The sequence below is a fragment of the Abramis brama genome (assembly GCF_963993115.1).
Source record: "Abramis brama genome assembly, chromosome: 5".
NCBI classification, from domain to species: domain Eukaryota; kingdom Metazoa; phylum Chordata; class Actinopteri; order Cypriniformes; family Leuciscidae; genus Abramis; species Abramis brama.
The window spans coordinates 49,808,546-49,825,613 of NC_139967.1; the positions used below are offsets into that span (position 1 = coordinate 49,808,546).

The following is a 17,068-nucleotide window of genomic DNA, read 5'->3' on the forward strand; positions in this document are numbered from 1 at the left end:
CACTTACAGGCTTAACCTTCCACCTCACTACAGAATCTCACCATCCTTCCTCGTATCACTCCTAAAAGAGGAACCGATCTAACGGGTCCGAGCTATCCTAGACTCGCGGCGACGGGATCCCAGACTGGAGTACCTCATCAACTGGGAGGACTACGGTCCCGAGGAGCGCTGCTGGGTGAACCGTCATGATATCCTCGATCCTACACTCCCAGGGCCCGAGGTAGACCCCGTCGTCGTCGTCCTACCCAGTCGTCAGGAGCCGCCCGTGGAGGAGGGGGTACTGTCACGGAGTCACCAGATCAGCAAGCTCCACCCACTCGTTCACTCTCCCCTTCAATTCATTGTCTGGTCTCGTCCTTGCCTGAACGTGCAGACTCCTTTACTCACCTGAAGATTCCTTACCTGAACTTCGCCCTCGTATCTCCGATCCCGTCATCTGTCTTCTGTCTCCAGTCATCGGCTTGCCGTATCCTGTCCCGCCATCTGCAAACAGAGATCCATATCATTATTCAGCTAAGTTCACCGTCCTGTTCTGATTCTCCTCTGCATACTCACCAGTCTCTGCTGTTCCACTCCGTGCCTCTGTTCAATAAACATCAGTTTCACTATTTACCTGTCTGCCTCTTTCTGTACCGTGACCGTATGCATGGGAGTTGATCATTTTTGTATGAAGATAATGTTGGACACTTGTATATCCAGCTTAATATAAAAACCATTGCAATTTAATATAGTTAAATTTTTTGAGATTCAAGCAATAAGGCTTTGAAATGAGCTTATTTTGCTATAAAGTATATTTCGCTTTAAATGAGTTTGTGCTGGTCTTCTCTATTGTGTCGTATATCCGAGTGAAACGCTTCTGGAACAAGAACAAATGTGGGTGGGGCTTGATTTTGTCTGTGTGGAATTGATTGGCTGGTTGTGGTTTGCTATTGGCTGATCTCATGTGAGTGACAGGTTATAGCCCCGCCCTCATCATCAGAGAAGAGAAGAGATGCTGCAAGAGGAACTTATTCTGATTCAAGATTACCAGGAACATGAGTTTACAAAAGTACTAGTAATAGTGACCCAGTCAGCAGTCAGTGTGTTCTTTCAGTCACTTTGGATAAACAGAATTTTCTAAATGGCGTTTCATGATTCTTTTCTCACATCTGTGGAAATCAATGCAAATGTTTAAAGCCAGACTGACTTGTGTTTTCTGTGTCGTGCTTCGGTGAGAAGCTGCTTTGATTTGCATGAAATCTCGTCTTTGACTGCATGTGGTCACGCAGGATCAGTCCAGACAATTTGAACGACGTTTATTGAACGATCTCAACACAGCATGCTCATATTTCACTGCAGAATCAAGAGGAGAAACAAAAGAAGCTCTTCTGCACAGAGAAAATCAAGGCCATAATAATATCGTTTTTTTTATACATTGTAAAGTAATTGTGATGAAAACAATGTGGCAATGCCTTCATATGAAAGCTTGTTTCTTCCATGGACAACAAACATAACAAAATAAGACATAAACATAAAAAAGGTCATTGCCTCTTATAAATGTATTTGTATGCGTGTATATATATATATATATATATATATATATATATATATTAGGGCTGTCACTTTTGTGAAAAAATCCTGTTCGATTTTTGAGACATAAGTGTTCATTGAATCGATTGTAAAATCGATTTTCCATGTCTAAAGACGTTTCCATATTAAACGCCAAATATGGGCAAATCCACGGACAACTAACAGGCATTAGGACGAACGTAAAGAGGGCGCTTGAGATGCGCACAAGTGAGCAAATATTCCTGGGCCCAGTTTTTCAAAAGTAATCCAGTGGGATTTCGGATCACGGATTGGATCAAATCTTGGAAATGGGTTTTTCAAAAAGCAAAAGAGGGATTCTGAACTAAGATCAGATCATGTAATCCGATCTTAAATTTGATCTGGATCAAACCTGCCCTTTGGGTTTTTCAGAACTTTGAACTCGGTTTGGGATCTATTTGATCCAAAAAAACAGGATTATCCTGATCCCATCAGAAGGGTGGATTCAGTTGTGATTTTTCGGACCAAATAAAACCAGAGAGTTTTTTTTTTTTAAGTGAATGATCACAAAATCAATGTTTACTGATGATATATACATTTCTTCATATTTGAAGCATATATGAAGCATGTCACATCTAATGAGATATGGTAAAACAACAAAATCTACAATTTAACATTATAACAAAATAAGGAAAGTAAAATGTTTGTTTATTACAGTGTTTCTGTTTCTTAAAATTAAAATAAACAATGGTTATTTGTGGCCACTGGTATTTTGCCAACTGTTGTTCTTCGCTAAGCCAGTAGGCTACACTGTTGGTTCCATTTAAGGCTCTAGTAAACAGGATTTGGTGGTCCTGAAAAGTTCCTATCCGGATCAGATTGATCCAATCCGATGTTGCTTTGAAAAACTGGCTCAAAAGTAAGCTGGATTACGTGATCACGGATCGCAAAAAAAAGGATTACTAAATCCGGATCAATTTTATCCGGATTAAACCTTTTGAAAAACCGGGCCCTGATGATTTATTGGCGTGAAGTTTCGTGCACAATGACAAACAGGAGTGCAACATTCTCGAAAAACAATAAGAATAATAATAATAACAATATATATACTGTATATACTTTCCTCCTGACTGCTCTTCTCACTATCTTCTTTTCTTTTGAACATGGTAGATGATGATGATGATGATGATTTTTTATTTTATTAACATTAACAACACAGACGACAGCAGGAATATTAGGCTGCTGTCACTTTAAGACCGAATGCCTGCCTCTCTCTCTCTCTCTCTCTCTCTCTCTCTCTCTCTCTCTCTGCGTCCCGATTTTCGCCTCTTCTTCAGCGTTTGAATGTATAAATTGGCAAGACAAAACGCGTCCAAATGATGCACTTTTTCAACTGCCTTCTTCAAATCCCACCAGAGATTTTCTATGGGGTTCACGTCAGGTGACTGTGATGCCACTGTATCTTCCAAGACTTCTTCTGCAACCAAGCCTTGGTGGGATTTGAGGTATGATTGGGATCATCGTCCTGTTGGAAGGTCTATGACGTTTTCTCCTAGGATTTCCTAATAAAATTCACTGAATCCATCTCGTCTTCCACACACAGCTGGTTTCTAGCACCAGAGGATGTAAATCAGCCGCAGAGCATCACCGATCCACAATGCTGAGCTGTAGACTGAGTTCTTTACAACATATGCTTCATTCTTCTTCCTCTAGACACACCGCTGATCCATAGGGACGAAAAGTTCTTCACTTTTGTTTCATCGCTCCACAGAACAGAATCCCAAAACTGTTAACTTGCAAACTATGATACCAACGGTGTCTCTTGGAACATTTAGTGCCTTCGCTATCTTTTTGTATCCTGTTCCTTGTTTGTGAAGGGCGATGATATCTTCTCTTAACTTTTTGGACCACTCTTTTGACTTATTTCTAACATGCAGTCAAACCTCGCCAGTTCAGATATTTCATGTGTTCTAGCTCAAGCACACCTGGCACAACTAATGAAGCCCTTGATTAGTGGGACAACACCTGTCCTGCAGATTTGTGCTGTTGTTAGGGATTCTATTCAGGCGGTTGACTAATTTTGAGACTGCAGAAGTCATTAAAAGTTGCATTTTCAGTTGAATTTCTGGAAACCACTTGAAACATTTGTTGTGTTGAGCTATTTCAGTTACTAATGTTTGATTTGTTCATTGCAAACAGCTGAAAGTCTGTACATTTTGCCAATAAACCTGATTTTAATAATAGGCCTATACAACAAATATATATATATATAGAGAGAGAGAGAGAGAGAGAGAGAGAGAGTTTTTATTTTTGTATTCTCAGTTTTTTTGTTGTGATTTTTGTAATTTCTATTAGTTTTTGTTTTTTAAATATGTCTATTTTTATTTCAGCTTTTATTTTAGTACATAATATTAAACTAAATAAAAAAGAGAAACGTTGCTTTGGCAGCTAGCTGTAATAAAATAAGTTTTAGTGTTTTTATGTTTTATTTTTTATTTCAGTTAACATTTATTTTACTTCGAGTAACAATGTTTTAGTTTAATCTATAGTAACCCTATACTGTCAGACAGGACATTGTTTCTTCAGTAAGATGCAGATGTGAGATTTTGCATCAGTTATTTCATATTCATATTGTAATGCTCTTATAGTGACCGCATCCAACAAATGACATGAAAATCATCCGCATGGTCTTTTCAGGACAGCATGATTTGCCTACATTGAAATCTGCATTGTGTGTGTGTGTGTGTGTGTGTGTCTGTGTGTGTGATGGTGTCATGCTGTGATTGCTTTTCTTTGCTGCTTCTGTCCTGAAATGACTTTCCTCTGTCTCTCGCCCCTCCCTCGCCCATCTCTCTCTCTCTCTCTCTCTCTCTCTCTCTCTCTCTGTAACTCTAGCTGGTGTGTGTGTGTGTGTGTGTGTGTGTGTGTGTGTCGTATAGATGCAGCATTGATTGTGTTCAGCATGCAAACACTGACCTGTTGAGTTCAGCAAGAGAAGCTTCATCTCTCATACAGAAAACTCTTGATCTGTGAGCGAGTGAAGGACTGAGAGACAGACGTCGTTGTTCCTGGAAATGTGTAGCTGTTTCTTGTGAGCGGGACTTCAGTGTTCTTCATTGTTGATGCTGTGGAGAGTGTGTGACAGTGTGATTAATGAGTGTGTTTGTGTGTGTTTATCAGCTGTTGTTGAGGCCACTCGTGTTTTTTTGTTCGGCAGATAAGAGTCTTGAGCGGGACTTTTATTTTGACATCGCTGAGCTCATCATCATCATCAGTGTTTTCATTGGTTTACTGTCTCTGTTACTGTCTGATAATAGAAAGGCAAGTGCAATAATAATAATGTCCTCATATACTGTCGGCATTCCGCTAATATGCATTTATATCATGTATTTGAATATCTAATAAATATTTAACTATACAAACCTTGCAAACTTTCATGTCATATTCACTGTATGCTATATTTGAAATTAGCATAAGCTTGGCTCTTTTTTCTTATGAAAATATGACACTAGCACAGACTTTTTTTTTCTTTTTTTTTACTTTTTTTTTTTTATTTCACAGATTTTTTTAATCAAGTTGATTTGATTTATTTTCAGATGATAATTACTATTAAATAGTGTAACAAGGTCTGTGTTATCTAAGAGTTTTTACTAATTTTCTATTTTTCTATTTCCCATAAAAATAATTCATCTATACTGTTTTCATTTATTTTTATTTCAGTTTGAGTTATTTTAGTACATTAATTTACAACTTAATGAAAATAAGAAATGCTGATGAAATCAAATATTTTTTTATTTCAGTTAATGTTTATTTCATATTTTAAATTAGTTTTTATTTTTTATATTTACCATTTTCAATTAACTTTACTTCAAGGCTTCATTTATATTCGTTTTAATTTGTTAAATATATCTAGTTACTTTTTATTCATTTTCATTTCAGTTTTAGTTCATTAAGTTCCAACAACTAAAGTTAGTTATATATAATTTTACTTCAGGTAATGTTTATTTTATACTTTTATTAAGCTTTTATTTCTATATTTCTATTCACTATAATTTTTCTTCAAGACATAGCATTTATATATATATATACAGTTTTTAGTATTGTTTTTATGTTACAACTAAATTAAAATGAGTTGGCAACTAGCTGAAATAATGTAAGTAACTTTTTTTATTTTATTTCAGTTCATGTTAATTTATATATATATATATATAAATCAACATTAACATATTTTTTCATTTGCGTTTTCATTCTAATTTTACTTGAAACACTAAGAATACTGAAATAAGAATAAAACAGAATAATAAAAATGACCAAATGAACAGAATTACTAAAACTTTAAGTTAAAACTAAATGAAAATGAGAGATGTTGTTTTGGGGAATTTTAAACTTTCAGTATTTCAGTGAATGTTTCCTTTCATGTCAAGTCTCAGAAATGCTTTTGTTTTTGACCTGATACAGGCTGGTGTGTGTGTGCGTGTGTGTGCGTGCGTGCGTGAGTGCATGCATGTGTGTGTGTGTGCGCGTGTGTGTGTGTGTGTGTGTGTGTGTGTGCAGATACCCATCTCTATAATAATGTTAACATATATAAATGTAATATGAATGTCTAACTGTGTGTGTGTGTGTGTGCAGATGACCTTCTCTATAATAATGTTAATGTGTGTGTATATATGGCTGTGTAACCGTGTTTCTCCTGTGTGTGTGTGTGTGTGTGTGCAGATGCCCTTCTCTCCGGCCCGGTGGACGGTGTGACCCGCGGGCCGTCATCATCATGTCCCAGATGCTCCACATGGAGATCCCGAACTTCGGGAACATGGTCCTGGGCTCGCTGAACGAGCAGCGTCTCCAGGGCCAGTACTGCGACGTGTCCATCGTGGTGAAGAACCAGGCGTTCAAGGCCCACCGCGCGGTTCTGGCGGCCAGCAGCCTGTACTTCCGGGACCTGTTCAGCGCCAGCACCAAAGCCCAGTTCGAGCTGCCCTCCTCGGTCACGCCGGCCTGCTTCCAGCAGATCCTGGGCTTCTGCTACACGGGCAAGCTCAGCATGGCGGCCGGAGAACAGCTGGTTCTGATGTACACGGCCGGGTATCTGCAGATCCAGCACATCGTGGAGCGAGGCATGGACCTGATGTTCAAGGCCAGCTCTCCTCACTGCGACTCGGCCTCGGCGTCCATGGACGAGCCCAACTCGGGTCCGCAGAGTCCCAACACCGCGCTGGTGCCGTCCCGCAGGATCAAGCTGGAGGAGCCGAGGCGAGCGGGTCGAGTGTGTGTCGGGGAACGGGCCAGTCCTGGAGCCTCCAGCATCCCGACCACCGACAGCCCCACGTCCTACCAGAACGAGGACGAGGAGTTCGAGGAGGAGGCGTTCGACACCGAGGAGAGCTACAGCCATCTGTGCGGACGCTCCGCTAATCCTTACGGAAGTAATCCCACTCTCTCTCTCTCTGCACAGACAGATATATAGATAGAAATAAAAAAAAATGATAATTAATAAAAAAATAAAAAATAAAAAAAATAGATAGGAGGTAGATATTATTATAATAATGTAAATCAGCTGTTTTCTATGTGAATATATAGTAAAGTGTAATTTATTCCTGTGATCAAAGCTGAATGTTCAGCATCATTACTCCAGTCTTCAGTGTCACATGATCCTTCAGAAATCACTCTTTTGAACGGCAGTGTATATTCATATGTTTGGGGTAAGTACGATTTGGTTTTTTTTATATATATATAAATTAATATTTTTATACATCAAGGACGCATTAAATTGATCAAAAGCGACAGTAAAGACATTTATAATGTTCTAAAATATCTCTATTTTAAATAAATGCTGTTCTTTTGAACTTTCTATTCATCAAAGGATCCTGCAAACTAAAAGGTATCAGTTTCCAAAATTGATAATAATGAGAAATGAGCATCAAATCCTCATATTAGAGTGATTTCTGAAGGATCATGTGACACTGAAGACTGGAGTAATGATGCTGAACATTCAGCTTTGATCACAGGAATAAATTACACTTTACTATATATTCACATAGAGAACAGATGATTTAGACTGGAATAATATTTAACTTTTTTTTTTTATGTATTTTTGAATCTTTTCAAAGCATTCACTACAAAACCAGAGGCCGCTGTTAAATAGATTTCAAACTTTTTGTGTCAGTGTGTGAAGTCGGGTAAGATGAGCCAGAGCCAAATGTAAAACTGATACACATAATTATATTTGGGGTGCAGTGGTTAAGGAACAGAGAGGGAAATATAATTATTATAATATAATAATTATATTCGGGTGCAGTGGTTAAGGAACAAAGATGGAAATATAATTATTATAATATAATAATTATATTTGCGTGCAGTGGTTAAGGAACAGAGAGGCTCCGGTCATCCTTGAGCTCTCGAACGCTTGATCTCAGCGAATGAGAGAATTAAAGCTGTTATGAGAGCCGTCCTCGTGAGCTGAAGTGTGAATCGTGACGTCTGTTCAACTGCGATGGCAGAGAAAACTGCTAAACATAACCTGATGTCACTGCACACAACCGCTTTCTCCACAAACTCTGAATCATTGCTTTAATTAGAGGCTCATTCTTAGGAAGTGCTGCAAATAAATCACACATCATAATGAGACATTCTTAATAACACATTTCACTTTCAAAACTCCCCAACCGATGCATTTCAGAACGTCACGGCATTGAAGATCAGTCAAAAAAACACGGTTTCGCTTTATTTTAAGGTGTCATTGTTACAGTGTAATTATATATTTATAAGTACTGAGTAATATTAATTAACTGCATGTACTTACTATAGGGTTAGGGTAGGATTAGGATTTGGTTGAGGGTTAATTGCATGTAATTATGCATAATTTACTTTATTACTATGGTAAGTACATGTAACACATGTAACAAGGACACTGTAAAATAAAGTGTTACCCAAAAGACTAATAATGCCTAAATTAGCCAGTTACTTTTATGTTTTGAAAGTTTCATGAAGCTCACGTCGTTCTGCTGGTCTTTTGTCTGCTCTGTGTTATCAGTTTGATTATGTTGGATGACTTCATTATTGTGTAGAAAGTTCCCATCATGCATCTCTAGTCCCGCACTCGGGTGTCAGAGATTGTGAAATGCACTCTGTCTGTAATCAGTTACACTCGAGAGGGTCACATTGTGGGTTATTTGAGAGTGTGTGTGTGTGTGTGTGTGTGTGTGTGTGTGCGTGTGTGTGTGTGATTGGCGAGTGTCAGTTTAAGGACTGAAGGACAAATGGAAAGCAGAACTTGTCTATAAGTCGTGGCAGTGCAGAGCTTTACTGAGTTGATGCAATCGGATGCGTCTAGAAAGCAGAGAACAGGATCTTTCCCTGAATAAAGTGACTGTAAAAAACATTTAACACTTTAGGTCTCCTTTGTTATCAGTTAATGGTTAACACTTTACAATAAGGTTCATTGGTAAATGTATTAACTAACATGAACTAACCATGAGCAATACATTTGTTACAGTATTTATTAATCTTTGTTAATGTTAGTTAATAAAAATAAAGCTGTTCATTGTTTGTTCATGTTAGTTCACAGTGCATTAACTAATGCTAACAAACACATTCTTTGATTTTAATAACGTATTAGTAAATGTTGAAATTAATATTAACTAAGATTAATAAATGCTGAAGAAGAATAGTTCATTCTTAGTTCATGTTAACTAATGAACCTTATTGTAAAGTAAAGTGTCACCAGTTAATGCATTACCTAACATCAACTAACAATGAGCAATATATTTGACAGCATTAATTAACCTTTTTTCGTTAATAAAAAAGGTTAAGGTTCGTTGATAAAAATGTCCATGTTAGCTCAAAGTGCAGTAATTAATGAAACCTTAGTGTTAAAACCTTCTGTTTAGTTGCTGCCTTAATTTTTTCACATTGAGTCATTTTAACTCATTTTTAAAAAATCTCATCCACGTTGAATCTTGTGCACTATTGGTCAAAATTTGAATAATGTTTTTGAAAGAGTCTCTTCTGCTCACCAAGGCTGCATTTATTTGATCAAAAATACAGTAAAACTGTCAAATAATATTAAAATTTAAAATAACTTGGTCTTCTTTTGTAATATATTTTAAATGTAATTTATTTCTGTGGTGCAAAACTGAATTTTAGAATAGCTTTTAAAAGCAGTGACGCAATGCATCTGATGGTCTTATTCGACTGACAGACTTCCAGTATTCATTTCTGCTCTCAGAGAGGCCTTTGGTCTGAACGCTGCTGTCACTCTTTCTCTTGCAGTGTCAGAGAGGCCGGAGATGGTGATGCCCGTGTCTCTGGAGAACCGCTCCTGTGTGCTGATCCGCCGGGATCTGGTGGCGCTGCCGGCCAGTCTCATTAGTCAGATCGGTTATCGCTGTCATCCCAAGCTATACACGGAGGGAGACCCCGGAGAGAAGCTGGAACTAGTGGGAGGTTTGTGAAATGACTCATTTCCTTATGGTCACAGACTGTGTTGGGGGTAACGCATTACAAGTACTGTGCATTACGCAATCAGATTACTTTTAATGTAACAAGTAACGCGTTACAAGTACTGTGCATCACGTAATCAGATTACTTTTAATGTAACAAGTAACGCATTACAAGTACTGTGCATCACACAATCAGATTACTTTTAATGTAACAAGTAACGCATTACAAGTACTGTGCATTACGCAATCAGATTACTTTTAATGTAACAAGTAACGCATTACAAGTACTGTGCATTACGCAATCAGATTACTTTTAATGTAACAAGTAACGCATTACAAGTACTGTGCATTACGCAATCAGATTACTTTTAATGTAACAAGTAACGCATTACAAGTACTGTGCATTACGCAATCAGATTACTTTTAATGTAACAAGTAACGCATTACAAGTACTGTGCATCACGCAATCAGATTACTTTTAATGTAACCAGTAACGCATTACAAGTACTGTGCATCACACAATCAGATTACTTTTAATGTAACAAGTAACGCATTACAAGTACTGTGCATTACATAATCAGATTACTTTTTGATGTAACAAATAACACATTACAAGTACTGTGCATTACACAATCAGATTACTTTTAATGTAACAAGTAACGCATTGCAAGTACTGTGCATTACACAATCAGATTACTTTTTGATGTAACAAATAACACATTACAAGTACTGTGCATTACACAATCAGATTACTTTTTGATGTAACAAATAACGCATTACAAGTACTGTGCATTACACAATCAGATTACTTTTTGATGTAACAAATAACGCATTGCAAGTACTGTGCATTACACAATCAGATTACTTTTTGATGTAACAAATAACACATTACAAGTACTGTGCATCACGCAATCAGATTACTTTTAATGTAACAAGTAACGCATTACAAGTACTGTGCATTACATAATCAGATTACTTTTTTATGTAACAAGTAACGCATTACAAGTACTGTGCATTACATAATCAGATTACTTTTTGATTTAACAAATAAAGTAATGCATTACAAGTACTGTGCATTACACAATCAGATTACTTTTTGATGTAACAAATAACACATTACAAGTACTGTGCATTACGCAATCAGATTACTTTTTGATGTAACAAATAACACATTACAAGTACTGTGCATTACACAATCAGATTACTTTTTGATGTAACAAATAACACATTACAAGTACTGTGCATTACACAATCAGATTACTTTTTGATGTAACAAATAACACATTACAAGTACTGTGCATTACACAATCAGATTACTTTTTGATGTAACAAATAACGCATTACAAGTACTGTGCATTACACAATCAGATTACTTTTTGATGTAACAAATAACACATTACAAGTACTGTGCATTACACAATCAGATTACTTTTTGATGTAACAAATAACGCATTACAAGTACTGTGCATTACACAATCAGATTACTTTTTGATGTAACAAATAACGCATTACAAGTACTGTGCATTACACAATCAGATTACTTTTAATGTAACAAGTAACGCATTGCAAGTACTGTGCATTACACAATCAGATTACTTTTTGATGTAACAAATAACACATTACAAGTACTGTGCATTACACAATCAGATTACTTTTTGATGTAACAAATAACGCATTACAAGTACTGTGCATTACACAATCAGATTACTTTTTGATGTAACAAATAACACATTACAAGTACTGTGCATCACGCAATCAGATTACTTTTAATGTAACAAGTAACGCATTACAAGTACTGTGCATTACATAATCAGATTACTTTTTGATGTAACAAGTAACGCATTACAAGTACTGTGCATTACATAATCAGATTACTTTTTGATGTAACAAATAAAGTAATGCATTACAAGTACTGTGCATTACACAATCAGATTACTTTTTGATGTAACAAATAACACATTACAAGTACTGTGCATTACACAATCAGATTACTTTTTGATGTAACAAATAACACATTACAAGTACTGTGCATTACACAATCAGATTACTTTTTGATGTAACAAATAACACATTACAAGTACTGTGCATTACACAATCAGATTACTTTTAATGTAACAAGTAACGCATTGCAAGTACTGTGCATTACACAATCAGATTACTTTTTGATGTAACAAATAACACATTACAAGTACTGTGCATTACACAATCAGATTACTTTTTGATGTAACAAATAACACATTACAAGTACTGTGCATTACATAATCAGATTACTTTTTGATGTAACAAATAAAGTAATGCATTACAAGTACTGTGCATTACATAATCAGATTACTTTTTGATGTAACAAATAACACATTACAAGTACTGTGCATTACACAATCAGATTACTTTTAATGTAACAAGTAACGCATTGCAAGTACTGTGCATTACACAATCAGATTACTTTTAATGTAACAAGTAACGCATTACAAGTACTGTGCATTACATAATCAGATTACTTTTTGATGTAACAAATAACACATTACAAGTACTGTGCATTACACAATCAGATTACTTTTAATGTAACAAGTAACGCATTACAAGTACTGTGCATTACATAATCCTATTACTTTTTTGATGTAACAAATAACACATTACAAGTACTGTGCATTACATAATCAGATTACTTTTTGATGTAACAAGTAACACATTACAAGTACTGTGCATCACGCAATCAGATTACTTTTAATGTAACAAGTAACGCATTACAAGTACTGTGCATTACATAATCAGATTACTTTTAATGTAACAAGTAACGCATTACAAGTACTGTGCATTACATAAACAGATTACTTTTAATGTAACAAGTAACGCATTACAAGTACTGTGCATTACACAATCAGATTACTTTTTGATGTAACAGATAAAGTAACGCATTACAAGTACTGTGCATTACACAATCAGATTACTTTTTGATGTAACAAATAACACATTACAAGTACTGTGCATTACACAATCAGATTACTTTTTGATGTAACAAATAACACATTACAAGTACTGTGCATTACACAATCAGATTACTTTTAATGTAACAAGTAACGCATTGCAAGTACTGTGCATTACATAATCCTATTACTTTTTTGATTTAACAAGTAAAGGAACACATTACTTTATAAATGAAAAAAATTGGTGTACTCTAAACCGTTTTCACTCAAATTGCTCGTAAATTTCACAGATAAATACAAAGTAATGCAATAAAATACATTTTAAAAGTAGAAAGACTGAAATAGTATTTTCTTGTAAAACATACTCCATTTACAAGAAAACTTGTAATTCAAAACAATTGTCTTCATGTACGAGGGAAAATATAGTGATACTTGTTAGTTAAACTGTTCAGCTTACTGGCGTTCCTGATGTTGTGTTACTGTGGTTGTGTTCAGGCACGGGTGTGTTCATGACTAGAGGTCAGCTGATGAACTGCCATCTGTGCGCCGGCGTCAAACACAAGGTGTTGCTGCGGAGGCTCCTCGCGACCTTCTTTGACAGGTTTGTGATAAAATGATTTCAATAATAATCAATGAACGCTCTGTTTGAAGGGGCGTGTCTGCTGCAAGACTCACTGCTGTGATTGGCTTACATCTTTGCATATGAAATGAGCAATACATGTGGAACCCTCTCGAAAACATTTACTGTTTTTACTATTACAGCCGCTGAGATGAACTAATCGTGAAAGTGTTGAGTATAGCATTATATTTAGATCTACTTCCGTGGCATGAAAGGTTGCCGTGATGAACATTAGCCGATGACAGATCTCGTCGTGACAGAACTGAAAGCAGTCGTCTTCGGAGCTTGGTTTCAATAAAAGCTGTTTTTGGAGTAGCAAGTGAACTTACAGGATGTTTTTATACTACAGTGACCTCTGATACATCAAAAGATCAAGAAAAATTAGATTTCTTAACTCAAGACCCTTTTAAAGTTTATAGACTTCAATGAAGGAGAGTCGGCATAAAACACACTGGAAAAAAACTAGAAACGTTTTCACTCAGAAATCGACTGTAAATTTCACAAACAATTACAAGCAAACAGCAAGAAACGTACTGAATTAACCGTGAAATTTTGAAGTGGAAAGACTGAAAATATAAATTTTACAGTGCAAATATAACAAACTAGAATAGCGTGCAATAATTCTGAATAGTTTGCTAAAATATTTTGCATCCTAAAGTAAGAGTACTTCAAATCTCTTCCCTTATTTAGTGTTGCAGCAATATTTAATAACGCTTTACAATAGCCTCCCATTGGTTAATATGCATTAACTAATAAGGAGCAAAACATTTGTTACAGTATTTATTCAACTTTATCAACATTAGTTGATAAAAATATGATGTTCATTTTTTGTTAATTCAGGTCCATTAAATCATATTAACAGATGCAACTTTTGATTTTAATATTAGTAAATGTTGGAATTTAAGATTAATAAATGCTTAAAGTCTCCCTGTAGTCAATAATATTATCCCTTTAAACTCATCTTTGATCACCAAAATGACATATTTAAACTTTTTTTTTTCATTTTTCCAAAAATTTCTTCTTGCCTTAAAATAGCTTGAATGTAACTCGACACCCTTGCCTCATTTAGTATGCGCGGTTCTATGAATATGCAAATGAGCCCCGCCTCCACTCACTCCCTCAGCTCAGAGATCCACTGGTTGACGATCACACGTTGATCTGATTGGTTACAAGGTAGTTTGTGACGTCAGAAACACCAGCGATTTCAAAGCGTGTTTTTGAGACTGTCTTTGGTTCACTGCAGTTTTAAGGAGAAAATACTCAGCAATGGTGTCGACTTATGAATTTACACATGGTTTGTCTTAAAGCAGATTAAAAACACCACATAGACACATAAACTACATTAAAAACTGGATTTTCACCACAGCGGGACTTTTAAAGTATATGTTAATAAATGTAACCAATTTTTTTTAAAGACAGACAGAGTTATACAGTAAAGCACTGTTTGATATACCTTGAAACCTCATTCATCTGAAGTGCAGTTATTGAGATATTGAGTGTTTTCTCATGGCTTTCTTTTTGTTGATCCTGCAGAAACACGTTAGCGAACAGCTGTGGGACGGGGATCCGATCTTCAACCAGCGACCCCAGCCGGAAGCCACTGGACAGTCGAGTCCTAAACGCCGTCAAACGTGCGTTACGCTCTTTATGCATTCAGAATCAACCATTAACTCATGCTCCCTATTGTGCAACACAAGTTTTTAATACTAGGAGAAGATCCACCAACATGTTCTCTTGTGCTGGTTTTAATCTTGTGAGGAAACCTTGTGTATTTCACTCCTAGAAAACTCAGTGTTCATCAGTGACGCTTTCTTCTATTAAAGGGGTGGTATAATGCCCTTTTCACAGAGTTTAAAATAAGTCTCTGATGTCCCCAGAGTGTGTATGTGAAGTTTTAGCTCAAAATACCCCACAGATATTTTTATAGCATGTTAAAATTGGCACTTTTTGAGGGTGAGCAAAAACGTGCTGTTTTTGTGTCTGTCCCTTTAAATGCAAATGAGCTGCTGCTTCCGGCACAGGGGGCGGAGCTTCAAGAGCTTAGAAAGTTAGAAAAGTGAAATCATAATCAACCCCCCCTTTAAAGCTCCTAATAACGTTCTGTTTTTCCTTCAGTTTACTGTCAGAACTTCGCGCCCAACTTTAAGGAGAGCGAGATGAACGTCATCGCGGCTGATATGTGCACCAACGCTCGACGCGTACGCAAGCGCTGGCTTCCCAAGATCCAGTCCATGTTGCCGGACGGGATGGAGGTGTATCAGGGTTCGGTCGCGGGCGTGGGTTTGGGCGTTCCGATGCCCTTCGAGAACCTGCTTCCCCCGGGCCTGAATCTGGAGCCGCGACTCGAGCGCAAACGACCCGCCAGAACTGTGTTAACGCTGGATGGAGACGGCGTGGATATTCCCGGAGAGGAGGATGAGGACGAAGAAGAAGAAGCTCAGAATGACAGCTCTGATGGGACAATGGGGGCGGGGCCTGTCAAGCCTGGAGCTGGGGGCGGGGCCTTTGTGGCCACGCCCCCCGAGGAGCACGAGGAGGAGGCGGAGTTTGTAGACGGCCTGAGAGTAAACGGGCAGTGAGTTCCTTCATGCACTGCAAAAATGCCTTTTCTTACTTAGTATTTTTGTCTTGTTTCCAGTCCAAATGTCTAAAAATACTTAAATCAAGAAGCATTTACTAGATGAGTAAAATGCTATATGACATTATGTCTTGTTTTCTGTGGAAATAAATCAAAATTAAGTGAGTTTTTGCTTAAAACATGCAAAATTATCTGCCAATGGGCTAATAAAAATAATTTTGTTTCTGTTTGAATTAAGATTATTATTATTTTTTACCCCATTGGCAGATAATGATGCTTTCTGTAAGCAACAAATCACTTAATTTTGATTTATATCCCCAGAAAACAAGACATAATATCGTATGGCATTTTACTCATCTAGTAAATGCATCTTGATGTAAGAATTTTTAGACATTTGGACTGGAAACAAGACAAAAATACTGAGTAAGAAAAGCTCTTTTTGCAGTGTGACTCCAGGAACCACCTTTCAGTTCATATCCACCGTGTGAATACATGCTGAAGGGAAGAATCTGTGTATTCAGAAAGCCAAACACACACAGGCGTCTGCGCTCGTGAAGAAACACACTTTCCTGGAAACTAGTATTTCAAGTTGAAAATCATCTGGACGGTGGAGAGCAGAAGTGATGAAATAACCTTCATTGTGAAACATCATATTACGTTTCGCATGTTCCGTTCTTGAGATCTCTTTGCCATAAATATCTCGCGGTGAATCTCGCAAAAGCAGGAGCGGATCACGTTACACCCCAAAATCAAGAGGGGAAAAACTAGGACTGTATTTTACAAAAAGAAAATGAAGCCTTTAACATTGACGTTTACATGCATCCATATAATGAGGGAAAATCCTTCATGTAAACAAACATGTGACGCGTTTAGGGTTCATATGATCATACATATCAGAATCTTTAATCGGATTGGATTCAAAACATGCCCTTTATTTATGACAATTAATCCCCATTATATTATTATTAATCTAATATACTGG

The 17,068-nt window shown here is 36.7% G+C and overlaps 1 protein-coding gene across 1 annotated transcript in view; it reads left to right on the top strand.

Moving 5' to 3' along the window:
- nacc2 (NACC family member 2) overlaps positions 1 to 16,867 on the top strand; it is a 39,514-nt gene extending 22,647 nt beyond the window's left edge. Inside the window, exons 2-6 of the mRNA XM_084114791.1 lie at positions 6,244 to 6,950; positions 9,796 to 9,969; positions 13,385 to 13,490; positions 15,042 to 15,139; positions 15,624 to 16,867. Of these exons, the coding sequence (XP_083970917.1) occupies positions 6,296 to 6,950; positions 9,796 to 9,969; positions 13,385 to 13,490; positions 15,042 to 15,139; positions 15,624 to 16,087 (1,497 nt within the window). The 5' untranslated portion in view covers positions 6,244 to 6,295 and the 3' untranslated portion in view covers positions 16,088 to 16,867. The remainder of the gene's footprint in view (positions 1 to 6,243; positions 6,951 to 9,795; positions 9,970 to 13,384; positions 13,491 to 15,041; positions 15,140 to 15,623) is intronic.
- Positions 16,868 to 17,068: the final 201 nt, after the last annotated feature.